The 18,508-nt window shown below is 32.9% G+C and overlaps 1 protein-coding gene across 4 annotated transcripts in view; it reads left to right on the forward strand.

The window, feature by feature from the left end:
* The window catches only part of BRINP1 (BMP/retinoic acid inducible neural specific 1), a 1,471,690-nt gene that overhangs the window by 1,214,521 nt on the left and 238,661 nt on the right, over window positions 1–18,508 (forward strand). For all 4 annotated transcript variants that reach the window (XM_044058041.1, XM_044058038.1, XM_044058040.1 and 1 more), the window contains exon 6: window positions 1,867–2,103. In XM_044058041.1, the coding sequence (XP_043913976.1) occupies window positions 1,867–2,103 (237 nt within the window). The remainder of the gene's footprint in view (window positions 1–1,866; window positions 2,104–18,508) is intronic.

An 18,508-nucleotide genomic window follows, 5' to 3' on the forward strand; every position in this document is an offset into this window, starting at 1 on the left:
ATTAGGCTAGAGGTAGAAAGGAAAAGAGCAGATAAATTTTATCCTATATTAGGAGAAAAAGTAAATGATGGACAACAAAAAACAAAAGAGAAAGTATTTATTAATAATGGAAAATATCAACATGCTTTTACCTTAGAATTTAATTATTTAAATAATAATATTAGGACCGTCTTTTTTAATGAATGGGAAAGGTTTATGGCACTTACTGACCTGGGGGGACTTCCCAAAGGTACACCTAAAGTTGTATACAGAAATCCTTGTAATATAAAAGATCACTTGGAACAAAAAAAGTGTGACCAAAATAAAATTAAGGGTGTTAATGGTATTAAAAAGTTAGGTACATATTCCTGTGGAAAATGTAATCAATGTAGTTATATGGTCAATAAGGAGAAAATCTATATAGAAAGTAGAAAGAAATGGACTGGAAGTAAAGGAATGTATAATTGTGAGACAAAGCGTTTAGTATACCTTGCCACCTGTGAAAGTGTGGATCTTTCTATATAGGTAAAACCGAGAGAACTTTAAAAAGAAGAGTGTATGAACATACCTATGATATAATAAAGGAAAAAGAAACAAATGCATTATATAAACATTCAAAGGTATGCAAAGAAAATAATTTTTTTTTTAGTAATTGAACATATAAAAGATGGGATTAGAGGAGGTCCATGGGAAGATACCATTGGGTATAGAGAATTGTGGTGGCAAGTGACACTTGAAGCAAGTAAATACCCAGGTTTAAATGAACATGTGTCTATTTTACCCCTTTTAAAATTAAAGGCAGCTAAACTATGAATTTTAGTTTAGTTGTAATATAATGTTATACCAACAGATGGAGTTATTGTTCTATAAAATGTATATTCCTTAGTAATGAACATTTATATTATAAATATAAGATTTTAAAAATATAATTTAATTTAAATTAATCAAGTATTTATGTATGTATTTATTTATTATTTAATAGTATTTTTAATTATTTATAAGAATATGAAGTTAGATAAACTATTTTATTAATTTTATTGTATCAATGGAAAGAAGAACCTATGAATATTTATTAGCCCAAAATGTGAATTGATTTGTGATTTCAAATTTAATTGAAGCTTTTTCATTGGATTATTAGTTTTATTAGAGGTATATAATTATGTGTGTTAAATTAGTACTAGCATCTGATGAAGTCCAGTGGATGTGACGAAAACGCAATATATTTTGGAAGAGCGTTAATGTGGAAGTGTTTTGTGCGTGTCTTGTGAAAATAAAAGTTGCTATTAACTGTTTGGAGATCTTCCTTCCTGGGAACTGCACTCCTTTTGGATTTATTGGTGTTTTGTGGAGAGCTGCCGCTTTTTTGTACTTTTTTTATGAAATATAAATGCAAGAGTGATAAACTCTTTAATATACTCAAAGAATCAGAGTGAAAATATCTGATACCCACAATTTTTCTATTATTTGTAAAATGACATATAGGGAAAATAAAGATTGCACACATTTCAATTCCCATGGAGCTCTGCACCTCTGCATCTGGTGTTGTATTGTATAAAAAAGATAATTGCTACTAAGCATTCAATCAGCATTTTCTATTGAAAGCCTCTTTAGCTGAGTAAAATTTCAAATGTTCATACATTTCACAGGATGTCATAAAATCACTTGTCATATCAAAGAAAATAAAGAGTTTTTTTTTGAAGCAGGACTCATAATATTTTGCCCATTTTCAAGTAAAATGATTATGCACGCAACAAGCATTTTGCATCATGAAAGGAAATACTAAATAATAACTCTGCTTTAAGTTATGTTTCACATGTAAGTGTATTATTTACATTGCAGAATTTTCTGTACTTATTTCTAACTGCTAACATTTTTTTTTCATTATAGGTCTGCAAGTTGTGTTTCCAGAATATCTGAAAGAAAAGTTTGTTCAGTCAGCATTAAGTTATATCATGTGCAATGGGGAAGGAGAATATATTTGTAAAAATAGCCAATGCGCTTGTCAGTGTGCTGAAGAATTCCCACAATGCAACTGTCCCATCACCGATATTCAAATTATGGAATATACATTAGCAAATATGGCCAAGTCCTGGGCAGAAGCCTACAAAGACTTGGAAAATTCAGGTACGATTTTCATTAATTGCAAGGTCAAAAGCATAGTGCAGTTTTGCATGTTTTTCAAGACCTTTTTTTAATCTCAAGGTATTCCATATGCTACTGTAAAGAGAGAAATGGACCTGGAAATATTCATATATTATGGGTCTAGTTCAGATCAAAGTTTCAAGCCATCAAACATCAGATCGAACACCAGATGATCGAAGTTTTGAAACATCGAACATTCTGAATGGAGATAGCAGTACGGCGTGCAATGTGAAATTTATCATTTTCCTTGCTGTAGTGCGATCTTGGAGTTGGTATATTTAAGTAGCAGGGGTGTGCAGGGAGGCTTGCTGCCTTGCAAAAAAGTAAAAGAAGACTTTCTTTTTAGATATTTTTAATTTGATGATCATTGTTTCAAAACTTTGATCATCTGGTCTTCAATGATCTGATGTTCAGTGTTTTGAAATTCGATCATTTGAAGTTGACCCATATATATATATATATATATATATATATATATATATATATATATATATATATATATATATATGTATATTACTTATTTAAAGAAATATAGAGTAATCCTTGTTTTGTGTATATTGCAAGCTGACATTTATAATCATGATTAGAAACTAGTTGGTCTTATACAATTAAATGCTTTCTTTTTTCGGCAATGTGGTGACACTGCCTTTTATGCTATAGTTTTAGTGCTTTCCTGCATGGTTTTCAGTTAGGGAATGCTAGTATACTTTTATGCCTCTTATTGGTGTTTTTGAAAAGTCTGACTGATGATGATTCTTAGAAAGTTATATCCTTTGTTTCAAGGACAGCTTTAACTGATATAATCTTAAAATTATGTGTAAGATAGCTGAATTTAGCATGTGCATTAATTTTGATATAGATAAAGGAACCGTTGGATTAAAAAAATACATTTAAAACTCTCTTTTATCTTAATTCGTCGTTTACTGATTTTTATGTGAAACAGAAAGTTAGCTACAAGGACATTGTTTTGTGTAAGTTGAATACTAGGGAAAGACAAGAAATTAATAAGATGAGTTTTAGTCACCAAGTCAGAAGCATGATCAATGATAAAAATGTAACATTGTAATAAAGGATACAGCATATTATAACACTAATGTGTGTATTATATTGAATGATGAGCTCTTCTCTTAAAAAAAAAGTAACAAGAAAGTATGGTAATTCATCCAATCAATAAAATGAGTTCAAGCTGTTGGATTTATTACAAAGTGGCTTAGTTGATGTTTGTATTTTTTTTTTATTATTAACAATCCCCTTAACAGAAGTTCTTATTGGCATATGTAATTTACATAAGCACCTAGAAGATCCCTTTTCAGGCAGATCACTTTTTTAACAGAATGAATTTTGCTGTATTTAGATGGTATTTTAAATAAGGTCAGTCATAATACTGTAACTTTCACAAGAAAAAATTGGACTTTTTGAAAGAAAATCTATTTGGTTACTGCAGACATAACTTCTTTGCATACACTTATTCCTCAAGATACAGGGATACAGTTGGCTAAACATTTCTTATTAATGCCATTTTAACAATGAATTTGTAGTCTTAAATTAATGTTGGAAAATAAAATATATATTTTCCTATTTAATGAAGGCATTTATAAACAGTTTATGGATACAGTAATGAGTGTTTCTGTTGCAATTTCCTTTTCCAGTTTTAGTCAGTGAAAAATCTTTCTTAACAAAATAGACATGTTTGCTTTAGTGCAGATATATATCTATTTCAGTGACTACCCCTTTTATTATTAATGCAATAGAATATGAAGTTTATAGATTCAAGAAAGAGACATCAAGATATAGACATTTTGAAATATTCTTTTAATTAGAGTACATATACATATTTCCTGATATAGAAATACTAATAGATAGATAAAAAGCTCAGACAACTCAGAAAATAATTTTCGACCAAAGAAAAAAATAGTCTAAAGAGGTTGAATGATGCTTGCTTCATATTCCGACACTTAGTTAAACTAGTCAGTTGTTGTTGTTGTTGTTGTGAACAAATATTTCAACAGACATGTAATTGGCATTTGAAAATAATCTTATATGTTAACAATTTCTTGAGCAAATAGTTTGAATGTTGTGTCTTTCGGCTTTTCCCGGTTAGGGGTCGCCACAGCGGAACTCTGGTCCACTAATGATTGGCAGCAGATTTTCACATGCTGGCTTGTTGGGCCTAATGCACAACCTTCAACGAAGGAATGCCCATTCACGCATGTTGACACACAGAAGACGCTGTAACTGAGAATCGAATGGGCAACGTCTAACTGTGAGGCGACAACGCGAGCAAATAGTTTGAATAATATATAATATTTTTGGCAAAGTAATGATCGTACTTAAATTTAATCTAGCTTCCTTTGGGAAAAAATTCTATTTAATTATTAATAATCTGATTGAATCCAAAATCTGCTTTTCCCTTTATAGACTTTAATAAACAATTTAATAATGTCATTTTAAAATTCTTCTGTTTTACAAACAAATCTAGATTAGCTTTAAAACATCAGACAAGAAGAACTGTAGAATAGGATTCCTAGATAAAGAAGTATATGCCTTAGCATCTGCTTTAAAACTGCAGTTCTATAGCTATATTCTAATTATTGGCATGGTAGAAAGAGTTTCCTGAGGTTATCTGGGTGAAAAGTGATAACAGTGTAAATAGTCAACATAAAAAGAACATTAAACCCTCTTTCTCATTGTATTTAAGTAATATTTTAAAAAGTTTTAAAAACTTCATTTTAAGAACATTAGCTTGAAAGCTTGGCTCTTTACTACAATATTTACCAAAGCTTTTAATGTAGATCATGTTGACACATTATTTCACTAAAATAATAAGTTTAAAAGATCAAGGTTTGATTTTTTTTTCCATAACTTAAATGCAACAAAATTAACATGTCCTGATTTTGTAATAATTTAAAATGATATTGATATGAGCCATTTACAATATAAACTAGTAAACAATACATTAATTCTAAAATTGAATTAATGCCTAATATGTTGAAGAATAGCTTTCTTCTCTAATCTGATTTTTAGTTAACATTGTTTTATAAAGGTATTCAGGAAAATCATAGTTATCTAAAATGTATAAGCTTGTGACTGATACAAAAATATATATTAAAATGAATATTAAAATGAATATTAAAATGAATATTGGGGTTACTTTTCAATAACCAGTCATCTGAAGTTGATAATTAGTTAATTTTGTTAAAACAAAAAACTACATCATCTTTGCATTGGAAATTTGTGCAGCTGATAGCATTGCTACCTCACAGCAAGAGGTTCCCCAGTTCGATTTTAGGCTGAGGTCCCTTCTGTGTAGAGTCTGCATATCCTCTCTGCATTCACATGCGTTTCCTCCAGAAGCTCTGATTTTCTCCAACGTTCCAAAGACATCCAGCAGGTGGATTGGAAACTCTAAATTAGGCATAGGTATGCGTGTGAGTGTGATGTGGAAGAACTACTGTAGCAGGTTTAGCCACACAATGGTGTAAACATTGGCTGTAGATGAAGTGACACCCTAACCCTATGTGCAACATTGGGGAAAAAGGGTTGTGGATGGATGATTTACATCAAACCATTCTTATCATAAATTAGAACTCTTGTATAAAAAAATGTTAAATGTAAATAAATGCTAGAAGATGATTACATACGTACATAGAAATATTTCAAGCACAGACATTATTGCTCTTCTAGCTTCCAATATACCAAAATGGTTTACTATCATAATATTGAAGCAGACTCTGTCGAATGATTGTGTGATCAACCCAAATCTGCAGCAAGTTACAGTGCTGAAGTCTGATATTGTCAAACTGCATCCTGAATTCAATCTAGGAACAAGCATTAACATGAGTTGAGATAGGGGTGAGATTTGTACTTCAACAATATCAGAGTTTAATATCGTCACAGTTCGACCTCTGGACTTTGTGCAAAGTAGATTTGACCAAATCCACTTCAATATTATGATAACAAACCACCAAAACACTTGTTCACAAAATGTGTCCAGGCTGTTCTCAAAAATATGTAAACTAAGACTTGCTTTAATGTAATTTGGTAGTCTGTTCCATGCATCATCTGCTCTCTCAGAAAACCATTTAGTACACTTCTCATTCCTACAGAACTTCTACATACATTGTCTGATGACTACCTACTACTTTTTCATAACCCCAAAAATTCCCAGAGGTAGTTGTCTCTAAATGCTCTATATACCTGAATGAAAGATCTGTAAGATATCTATAAAAGACACTGTACAAGTTCAGATATTTTAGTCTTTCATAATAACTTCAGTTTTCACATCCATGGGTGCCCTTGGTATATTTCCGCTGTACTCTTTCCAGTTTATTCTTATAAGGTTTCCATATTGTTATTCTCTACTCAAGTTTGGGTCTAATGTAACAAACAATGGCATCATCTTTTCTGATTTCCTAGACTTTATAAATCCTTTTATAGAACCTATAGTTCTATAACTATCATAAAACAACTGGATAATATGATTAGAAAAACTCATAGCTGGCTATATTCCTATACCCTGGTCCTTAAATGCGTCTATAGTTCCAATCACTGTGTGCTGCATTAAATATTCACCTTTCAATTTATGTCTGCAAATTTCATATGCTTAATTTTTGATGCATTTATCAGCATGTTAGTCTCCTGTGCCCAAATGGTCAATTTATTCACGTTCTTTTGCACGTGTCTTGTCTGTAACACATGCAATTAGTTTACTCAATTTCAGGTCATCTGCATATAGTCTGTAGAATGCTTCAGATGAAAATTCTGGGTCTGAAAGATAGTCTAAACAGGTAATTGCCTAGGCTAGAACACTGTGGGATACCCTGACTGTAACCAAGAATTTTACCTGTCCAGTTGCAGTATGAAACTTACCATTTTGTATTTTTAAGCTATGCTGCTATCCATTTTATCAAGAGCACATTAATACCTAGTTGTTCTAATTTATTGATCAGTGTTTTGTGCATAACTCTGTCAAATGCTGAAGTTAAATCTATATAAATTATATCACAGTACAATTTTTCTTTCTTAGCTGTTATTATATTGTTATAGAACATTGTTACAGGTTGTGATAGATCTATTTTCAATATATGCATACTGATACATATATGGTTTCAAGTCCCAAACTATTCATTTCTGATAATAACTTTTCCAGTATTACCTTCGCCATTACTTTTTCACCACATGAAATTAGACTTAAGGGTCTGTATAACTATGGGTTTGTCGTACTGTCCTTTCCCTTAAAGACAGGTTTAATAAGCACGTCTCCAATCTTGAGGAATATCCACATATTTATATGACCTAGTAAATAATAGATATTAATGGTACTGTAAGTTCTTGCTGAAGTGTTCGCAGGTCATTATTAATAATTCCGTTTCCTCACTGTGCTTTGTTTGGATCCAGTTTGTGCAGCTTTTTTCAATATAATCTAATTTATTTCAGTATCTGAGGTTACTTGGATGTCACTAGGACAACTTATTACCACATTTGTTGAGCCAAACTGTTTTGCATAAGATATTCTAAAATATATTTATAATTTGTTGTTTTTGAGAATACATTTTAGAATCTACACACATTTTAGCAATTGTATATGTCTTTACTCCTTCCATATCTTATATATCTATAAAAAGGTTTCCTATTGTGCTCAATACCTTTTATAAATTTTCTTTAATTTTTCTTGATCTTGTCTCACACTATGTTTAATTTGTTTGTCCAACTTCTTTATTTCAGTTTTTAATGTTGTAGTTTGCCCTTTCTTTCATTCATTATATTTTTCTCTTTCACCTTAATCAGGTATTTTGTTCTTATGGAACTATACCCCCTGACATTGTATGCCTAGATCCTAATGTTAAACTTTTTTTTTTTGTACTCAAATAATTCTCTTTCAAAACTTTTCACATTCCACCTGCAGTTTTTCCACTGAACACATCACATTAGTTTTACATAGTGACTGTTTTGCTTCCATATAATCTGTAATTAATCTTCTGTGCATTGGTTTAGATTTTAGTCTGGCAGAATTGTTTAGCAACAAATTAACTTTTATAACTCCATGATCACTGCACATCAATGGTGGTAAAACTTGACTTGAAGTAACTGTAATTTCTTTAGGAACACAAATAATGTCTAGTATGTTCCATACTGTGGAATTAGTTTTTATAATCTGAAGCAATTGTTGTTCTTGAACATACATTGTGAATAATTTCCTTACTGATGTTGTGGAATCAATATTATTCCAGTCTGTTTCTGGTAAATTTAAGTCCTTAGCTAATAATATTCTTCCCTCCTGTGTTTCATACAAGAAATGTTCTAATTCTTCTAGGTCATCAGGGCTTGACTTTGGTGGTCTGTAGGCTCCAACAATTGTTATATGCTCCAGGGTTGTCTTTGTCACAGTTACACAATCTATAGATGTTATCACTGAACATGTAACAATAACAGGTCCCATAAGTATCGTTAATCCCTATCATAACACCTCCATCTTTTTTTTCTTAGAATGTCTGTTACAGTAAAAAAAAATATATAACCTGAGAGAAAGGTTTCCACTCGTTCTTTAACCAATTTTCATAAACAATAACAACATCAGTCTTGTTGGAATGTAGCAAATTTTATAATAAAAAAAGTTATTATTAATGCTCCTAATATTAACAATATTAACAACCATCAGAGATGCATCAAATGTTGCTGTGAAGTGTTATATTTTTGACCTGGCAAAAATCCTGCCTAGTGTTTGTCAAATATTGCAAAATATCTACTGCAAAAGTTCTCTTCCCTTTGCAGCACATCTTTTTATTGTGAAATCTAAGAACCTTTTTTGAAAGTGATTGATGGCTTTTTGCAATCTCTACAGACAAAGAAATGTATCTAAAATATTAGTTTTATTTAATGTTCCAATTCCTGGAAGTGTTCCTAGAATGATGCAGTATTCTCTTCTCTGGAGTGTCTTAGCAATTACTAGAAAAGTTATCACAAAAAATGGTAAAAATAAATTAAGATATATAAATATTAACATCATATGTTAGAATGAGCAGATCATTGTTAAGATGAGAACAAATAAGATTGCTCTAAATATAACTGGTTTAAACTGAATGTGTTGTACTAAAGGATACATCATATGATGACTCTATAGGTTTATTATATTGAATGTTGAACATTTCTGTTAAAAAAAATCATAAGAAGGGATGTTAATTCAGCCAATCAATAAAATGAGTTAAAGTTGCTGGCTGAATGAAAAATATTGATTTACAAATTTTATAACAGTTATATTACTACATACATTTATAGATATTTCTTTGAATCGTAAGGTGCAATTGTTTTGATGCACACAATATTGTAGCTAGTTTTATTACTTTTTTGTAAGATAATTTGTTCTATTGAATGTTAAAAAATATTGAGGAAGAATATTGAATTTCTATTAGTTTGTTGATGTTATTGTTTGTGAAAATTGGTTAAAGAAAAATATTGCTTACTATATTGCGAGGATAAACCCGGGTACATTACATATTTAATTATCATTCTCCAATGGGTGCTCATAGAACCCCTTCTTCAGAGAAATTATATTAACCTTATTTTAATTAATTTTACTAATGATACACCTATTAGAGGATACAGTGGCTGGGGCATTGTTTATTAACTCTTTGGTTTAAATGTAATGTTGAAACCTAATATATTCCCAAAAATGTTAACTTGGAAACATTTAGAAAATGTTGTTCACCTGTTATGTGAGTATTAGTGTTTTAGACTTATCCAAATGAATCTTATCCTCTAACTTTACTCCTGCTTTCATATGAAAGTTCTTCAGGTACCATTTTGTGGTGAAAATAATGCATAATTGTCAGTAAATCAACTGAATTCAAAAAAGGTAAACATTGCTCTTGTCTTAAATGTGGTAGTTTTAAAAACATTAATACACACTGAAAGTTTACAAGCTATGATTCCAGTCTCTAATAAACAGCTTCCATATTATGAGTCAGTTTATCAGTCATCTTCAAGAGATCATTTTTCCATTTACTTATTGACAGCTTGTAAACTTTCAATCATTGTTTCTTATTCAAAAGTAGTTTACAAGCTGTGTATAAGTAATCTCACTTTCTTGATCATAGCTTTTAAGCTGTCAAACTGTTCTTTTCTCCAAATGTAGTGACAACATATTTGGTTTCTACAGAAAACCTGTTTAATAGTATATAACTATATATATATATATATATATATATATATATATATATATATATATAGTATTGTTATAGGCTAGTAAACATTAAGCTACATAGTCTTAATAAATGTTACTTTGACTACTGAATTACAGCAATGCTACAATAAAATTACAAAATTTGAATGCAACCTGCTCTACAGATCTCATCACGCATAGCCCTCCAAAAACTGTAATGCCTTAATCCACTTAAATGGGAAATATCAACAATTCAGCTAAAATCAACTATGTATGGCACAAAAACTAGTTTATAAGTGAAATGAATGTCCCAATCTAAAAAAGTATTGTTATAGCATACATACAAACAAGAAAACTGTGATTCACATACAAATCTTTACTAATGACATGTAAACCTAACAATTCAACAGGTTAAGCTCTATATGGCAACCAAATCTACAGAATATGGGTCTCGCTTACTTTAAATCAAAGACTTAATGACCTTTTTTCATTCAGAACACTACTGCAAATCTACCGGTGAGAGACACAGCTATGTTCTTTAATGCATTGATAATCCCAACATCTGCCTTCCTTTACCATCACTTTCTGACCTCATCACCTATCCAGATGATAAGTAAGCCTGTTAAGATAATCAAAAAGGTCTGTGCTATAATAAATTGTACATAATAAAATATCCTGTAAACAATTCTGTCCAATAACTATACCTATACTCATTCACACTAACTCTAGCGGAATTAACTGCACTCACAGGTTATAGATTTATGGGTGCTTAATAGGCATTGATATGTGAGTATCTTTGAGACTCCTAGCCTTACATTCCCATGGTAGTTTTAGTACTTATATTTTGCATACAAATAGCCCACAGATAGATATATTGCATGTGTTCATCCATTTATCTAAATTGCATTTGAATAGATTAACATATTTAGTTTGATTTATGTATAGTGGAAGATGGTTCAATTTGTACAGCATTCTCTGTGATTCAAGCCCATCCCTTCAATGAGTTCTCTTTATTTTATGAGAGACTGAGATCCCTTGATTGGGTTTTTATGATAGCAATGGACTTGCAAATGAGCAATAGGTTTTACAGAACAGGATCTGTTGAAGATCTCTGTGCAAGGCAAAGGTTGTCTCTCAGTAGTGCGTATGACACTAAGAAGAGGGACAAGGCTTTGAGATGGTCTCTATAGCTTTTTTTACAATTTAGGAGCTTGATTTTTTAGGTGAGAGTGCATTGTGGGCCTTCCAGGTGTGACAATTATTTAAACAGGTGCATACCGAAAGAGGCATCATACTCATTCAGTAAGGAATATGATAGGAAAGTACGCATGCCATTGCTTGTACAGTTAGCAGACCACTTTTGCTTATAAAATGATCATATTGGCATATAACTAATTTTTTGTCAAGTTATTGCTTTTTGAAGTTAAGCACAGATCTGTTGGTTGTTCGGATATCCTTCTGTTCTGCTTAGTTTTATGTGCCACTGTGAAGGAAAGCATTGCGTCAAGCTAAATCCCTACCTATCATATTAAAAATAAGTGGCCTTGCTAGCCAAAGTTAATCACAACCCATAGAATTAATTCTGTAATGAATGTACGTGCTGAAGTAATCAAATGAAAGGTAAGATGAGAAGATGTATAATTATGTTGCATTTTTCTCTAATTAGTAAGCATTTTTCAATTGCATTTTTCAGGTCTAAATAAATCCAAAGTCTATGCTTTGATGTAATATACTTCCTATTCTGAAAACAAAGGTGTCGATATCTTAAATGTTGCTTCACAGAACTGCACTGTCTTTGCCGTAGTTTATCTATGACACCAAACTTTATAGAAGAAGAACTTTAACACCTTTTCTACTGCAGCAAATGCTAGGGCATGCTAAGGGAAGTTGCTTGTCGATTATGGCGCTGTGCAGGCAGTCTGGTAAATGTACAATGATGCTAATCAGTCTCTTGTACAAGTGACCTGCTCTTTGAAAGCAAAGCCTTGGTGCATATTTATTAATCCAGTATGTCAGTGCAAAAGCCAAGTGCAGCTAATAAATCCATGCTGCGTCAGAGGAATTTTTCTCCTGGGAGCAACTAAAGAGTATTTTGCCCTTTATAGAAATTCAACAAACATCATGCTGAGTTAGGAAGACATGTTTGTAACATAAGCATAAATCTTATCACAGCTGAGGTGTGCTTAATGTAAAAATGCCAGCCTGGTGTAAAGTGATACCCTGCATATTTCTTTAAAAATGCATTAAGGTCAATCCAATTACAGCATTAGAATCATTCAGTTCCTCATAGTTTCTGAAATCCTGCAGTTTTGTGACACCTATGGCCATTTAGTGCAAATTAAGCATTAAGTGAATCTGAAATGGTACTAATTGAAGAACATTGAAATGTAGCTTGAGGACAATAACTATTGTAATATATAATGCAATGCTGGACTTTTGGCTTGCTTTATCGAAATAATGTGTTTGCGCAATGAATGTTAATGAAAGAAAACATGCTGTGACAGCTTCACCTAACGAACGTTTTGATTTGCCTGATTGGAACAGCTGCATACACTTATAATAGAAGACTTTCATAACTGAGTGAAATAACTAGATGTGCACACTTTTTTCATCTATTCCCTGTATCTCATAGCCATTTTTAAGGAGATTGTTTAATGATAAAGACTTCTAGAAAGAACAAAAAGGAATTTACTGAACTACTTCTAAAGTTAGTGACAGTTCCATTGCTTTGCAGGCCTTAACACGCAATAAGGAAAAAGGTATCCAATGCCAATAATTCCTGACAGCTTTACTGCCACTACTGACCTTATTATGCAACAGTCTGGTTACCATGATCTTACTTTGCCTGTGGCTTAATCTGAAGCTGGTGACTTGCATACACCAAACACTTGATGTAGATGAGACAAAATTTATATTACATTGTCTTGCATGCATGTTATAGTTGGAGTGGTATTAGTGGGTATTTCAGACAAAATAACAAAGACAAGAAAAAAAAGCGAAGGTACATCTTTGGATTGCATGAATGAAAATTATCAGTTACAGCTGGAGGTGTGGTATATCTTCTGAGTACAAACATGCACCTTCAGATGACTTCCTTGTATGTGCTGAATCTTAATTGTGCTGCAACAAGCTGGGGAGATGGCTATATCCTGTTCAAATAAGTCTGTGACATATACAGTCCATAAAGAAGCCACATATATTTAGTTCTGTGTCATACTAAATGGATCATACCAAATTCACATTTCAATTAATCCTTGGTATTAAATTGATGATATTAAAGTACACATGCTGTGATATCTTGTACTCCCCCCACACACGCACACATATCAGTTGTTATGATGACATACTAAATAGCAAATAATATCTATCCTCTTGTGGTGATGCTTATGACTATTTAATATATATTAGGATGGAACAATGTATGATGCCTTCCATTACCCGCTCTCAAAGCAGACAAGACGTCATCATTTATGTTTTTTACTGCCCTAAGTTTACCCCAATTATGTCAGCAAGCACCTCCCCAAATGTAACCCTATGGAACCAAAAAAGCATAAACAATGCTCAGCTGTGACACATCTGAGTTTTGAATGAGTACTCTATAAAAGCATGCGCAGGTGCTGCTGAACTGGCAGATGGAATCCAGACATAGTTGAATTCTAATGGCTGTGTTAACCAGCATGTGCTTACTTAACCGGGGAAAGCATTTTGTGTCATTTGGAGTGAGGATACAAGACCCAGGAAATGGAGAAATATTCCCTTCAGAATCACATTGATCTTCAGGTGGGAGGTTGTAGTCATTAGGGTCAAGTAACAATAATATATGCAGTGCCTCTGTGATGATTTCTCCTTAGGAAATTAGAAGTCATTATCAAGAGATTCTCTGTGTAACATATAGTGATACTGCTATCTGATAGAAAGTATGCTAAAAGCTAGGAATATTTTAACATTTAGTCTCCACTCTCAACATTAGTAATAGTACATCAGACAGCAAGAATCATATTTTGTATTACAACAAAGTTAATGGTCTGGGTATTGCATCATTAGATACAGGCAGTGAGTAGACTACAGTTCTTGTATCTGAAGCGAGAATGTATTTTACCATTTATTCTTCTATGGGTGAGGCTGTTCTTTTATTATATTTGCATGGATCTTTGAGTAACTGAACTACAATTGTGTTTTTTTTTTCTCTTCTCTGCCAGCTTTCTTTTATCATTTGTTGAATCTGCCAGACTTGCCTTATCCTCCATCATGCTTAACCTGATCCCATTCAGGATCAGAAAAGCAAATGAGGATGCTAATGCATTAGCAAACTGCTTGAAGAGAGTTGTGCCCTAACTCTCACCCTCTCAAAGTAGCCTCATTAGCTCTCTGATTGTTACCCTTGGGAGCTGTGTGTGTGCTTCTGTACATGTGCAGCCTCCCAACTGAGCAGCACAATGCTTATGCCATTGGAGCTTGCCATGATCATATGCTTCATACTGCAGCAAGCCTAGGCATCCTTTCTCATCCCAGGATGGATGAGCCAAAATCGCCCACTCCCTTCCATCATCCCCTTTGTGGTCCCTCCATTGCACAGGACTGCAGTCATTCCTAAGCCAATGATCTTTAGTTGCATGTCTGCAAAATGATCTACTAAGTGCATAGTCTATTTATCCATGTATATTAGGACCTTTGAAAGCTACCTCAGTTGTAATAGTGTGGAAGAATATTAACCCCCTCCACAATGAAATGTGTGGCAGACCAGGAAATACTGAAGTATATCCACTTGCCACATCTTAATTGTTGTGCATACTGAATCCACATGTTTAATAATAAGCTTATTATAAAATATGATTTAGTTAAAGAGGCAACAGGTACGCCTACATGGTGTCATCCATAACATTATTGTCATATGCTTGAAATGGTGGAATTTTGAAATGTGGTGGAGAACAGATTTTACTTTCTGATAATTGTTTATTGGCACATCATTTTGGCTTTCTAGTACATTTACTGGTATGGTAGATGATGTTAAATGCCTCAGTTCTACCTGTCTTGAAAGAAAAGGTGTCTTAAATTCTGTTTTAAAAATGCTTTCCACCAAAAATTAAATGAATGGATTGACAGTCTTATTTGGTTGTATTAATTTAAGGTTTTTAAAATAAGTTTATTTGGATTTGTTTACATTAAAATCCCTGACATCATTTTATGTGCTAGTTTTAAATTGTGGAACTTGTAATTTTAATTGTCTCCTGTGACTGTGGGAAGAAAACAGTTAATTGTTTGTTTCAAAAGCTTCAATTAAACATTTCTTCAGCGATGTTAGGGGTGGTTTTTGGATTATTGTTGGCTAGTTTGGCAATCCATCCAATATTTGACTTGGATTTGTTCAAACTTGTGTGTGCTGAATCCATATTTTTATCATAAGTATACCATAAACAAAACTACAGTTTAAGTAGGAGCAGTTATACCTTCAGGCTGCTTTTCTCAACATTATGGTATTATGCAGGAAATGTTGGAATTTTAAGATGAGGTGGAGATGATATTTTTTCTGACAGCTCTTCAGTGGTATGTTATTTTCATCTGTAGAAAAATGTCTAGAGATGAACATCTTTGTAAGGCACTAGACTGTTGTAGTAGTAGCAGAAAATGTTCATTGATACACTTAATGGGCATGCTGCATATTAAGTTTCCCATTTACTGCAAGTGGGGAAATGCTGTTGATAGTTTAGGAAAAACAGCATGAAATGTTTGATTTTGGTGCTTTGATATATACAAAGAGCATGTCTGACTGATTAAATTTGAGCTGTAACTCTCTTGTTTTAATGACTTGATTGTTCTTCGAGGTCTGAGACACAATGCATGCACCTAAGTTCTATTACTGACTACCCTTATATGATATCATGGATGATTAGTTTCTAAGGAATACAAGTAGATCTGGTTTACACCTTCTAAAGACATGCAGTGGGTGGACACTCTAAATTGACCATAAGACTGAGTGTGTTGTGGAAGAACTACCACAGCAGGACTAGCCACTTGGCAGTATAAACCTTGGCTCTAGATAATTGTCACTTTTGAAATGATACCCTGACCCCATGAACAGAAATAATAAAAAGGGGTACTGGATGGATGGATATGATTGTCCAGGGACTCCCCAGGTTGTACAGTTGTCTTTGATGCTAAGATGATCAGAATGCTTTGAGACTTATTCCAACATGAAACGCTTGCACTTATGTTCCAGTTCTGACATTGCACTGAAAAATTAATGGGGTTTACGCTCCTGAGCTGCCATCATTCATATGAGACAGTTGACCAAAACCTGCCTGCTTGCCTAGCTGATAGATTAGGTGAATGTTAAACATCTCACAGCGCTTACAGACTAGGGACCGTCACATTACAGCTATAAGGTGAGACAACTTGTAATCTATTTATCTAGAAAAGCTTATAATCTCTCTGGGTAAACAAAACTATAAGAATGCATTATCTATTTCATAATGCACTGCACAAAACATAATTTTCAGGGTACCGATTAGAAGTGTACTCCACAAGGAATTCTGTATACCGTAAAACAATACTGCCGTATCAAGAAGTAGGAAAACCGCAGAGCTTCAAAGTCTTTTAAAGACCTAACAACACATAAACTCATATGCACGCATAAAAAAGTTTGATTATTTCTTCCTAACTCTGTTATTCATAGAAAGCACCATCATTGTAATCCAACTTTATATTTATTTGTTTTCACAAAGAAAGATCCTTGAGATAATTGCTACAAAATATCCGATGCATGCTAGCATAAATTCCCTCAGTTAATTAGGAGGATTTGACTAAGACCTAACTCTCAACTTTGTGAGCAGTACTTGGTGAAATACCTACTTTTGAAAAGCTTCCAGAAAAAAAGGATATTTGCATGTATTAATCAAAAAACTATCCCTACGTAAGCCCATCAAGAAATGAGGCCTGTCTCTCAATTTTCTTAACACATCCCCTTTCCAATGTTCCCCCAAGCAGGTAAAAAAATTCTTAGGGGTGACCATCCCAAATATGCCTTCATAGTGAGAGAGCTGAAAGTACTGTGCGAGAAAACAACAAATGTATACAAAAACTTTTGGGTATGTCCTGTGAGGAATACATATCACTTCTACCACATAAGCAAAATGCTCAAACAACAAACTCAGTAAAAAAAAAATCTAACAAAAATATTCTTCAAACCCAAAAATATAGTTAAAAACTGTCATGTATTTGAAGCATATTTCCAAGAACTAGCATATCTAACTTCCATCATGCCTTAGTAAGTTAAGGAATACACAACCTTAACTTGTAAAGAAGTAGTTGTGCCAGTTTATTGGGAAGAATATTCTAGATACTCAGTTAGTGAGAACTAGATGCTGTTCTGCTATATCACTATAAATTATATATGTTCACCTTGTAGGCCTGAGACCAGTCTCCTAACATTTTTTTCCTGGAGTCAGAACAAAATCCCTGTCATAATATAGACTTGGATCCAAACTGTCCTTACTGAAAATGGAAAAAGAGAGCATGAAGGAAAGAGCTTTACAGAGGCAATTTTGAACCACTTTCGCAAAGACAGGGATGCTTCAACCTATTTCAGGTAGCCAGGACCTTTATGTTGCAATGCAGAACCAAGTCAAGCACATAGACAAATGGTGATCAGAGAAAGAAAGTTTAATAATTTGTATGTCTGACTGTGTGACATCAGAAGTATAAAAACATCTACACAAGCGTTTTATTTTATTTTATTAGGCCAGGGTTCTTTAAAGATTTAATGTACGAGACACAAAATATAAAACTGTAGTTTGTAAAACCTACGTACACCCAATCATATATCAGCAGGTTCTGAAGCAAAAGGAACCATGCACAAGTGGTCACTATTATAAGTTTATAGATTAATAGGTAAGTATTAGGCTAGCTGCCATTGTGGGCCTTTTTAAGCCTAGCCAACTTCCCTTTTTGTTCTTGAATTAACCCAACTCATTATGATAGAGATTGGCCTTACCCTTCGCATGGTTGATAATTGTATATCACCACTGATGAGAATAACTGAGATCATGTAGAAGACAAATACCAGAATAGTAGAAACGCTTAATTTATTTAACTTAACAGAATAAAGCTTTCAGGATACACCCTTCCTCAGTAATCAGTAGCAAATTTTGAAACATGCATCATTTTATATTTAAAAAAAACAGAACACATGCCACAGCCAACCAATAAGAACATTCAAGTAATTGCTACTTA

This window comes from Protopterus annectens, chromosome 16.part0, assembly GCF_019279795.1.
Source record: "Protopterus annectens isolate FY-2018-M chromosome 16.part0, PAN1.0, whole genome shotgun sequence".
Taxonomy (NCBI): domain Eukaryota; kingdom Metazoa; phylum Chordata; order Ceratodontiformes; family Protopteridae; genus Protopterus; species Protopterus annectens.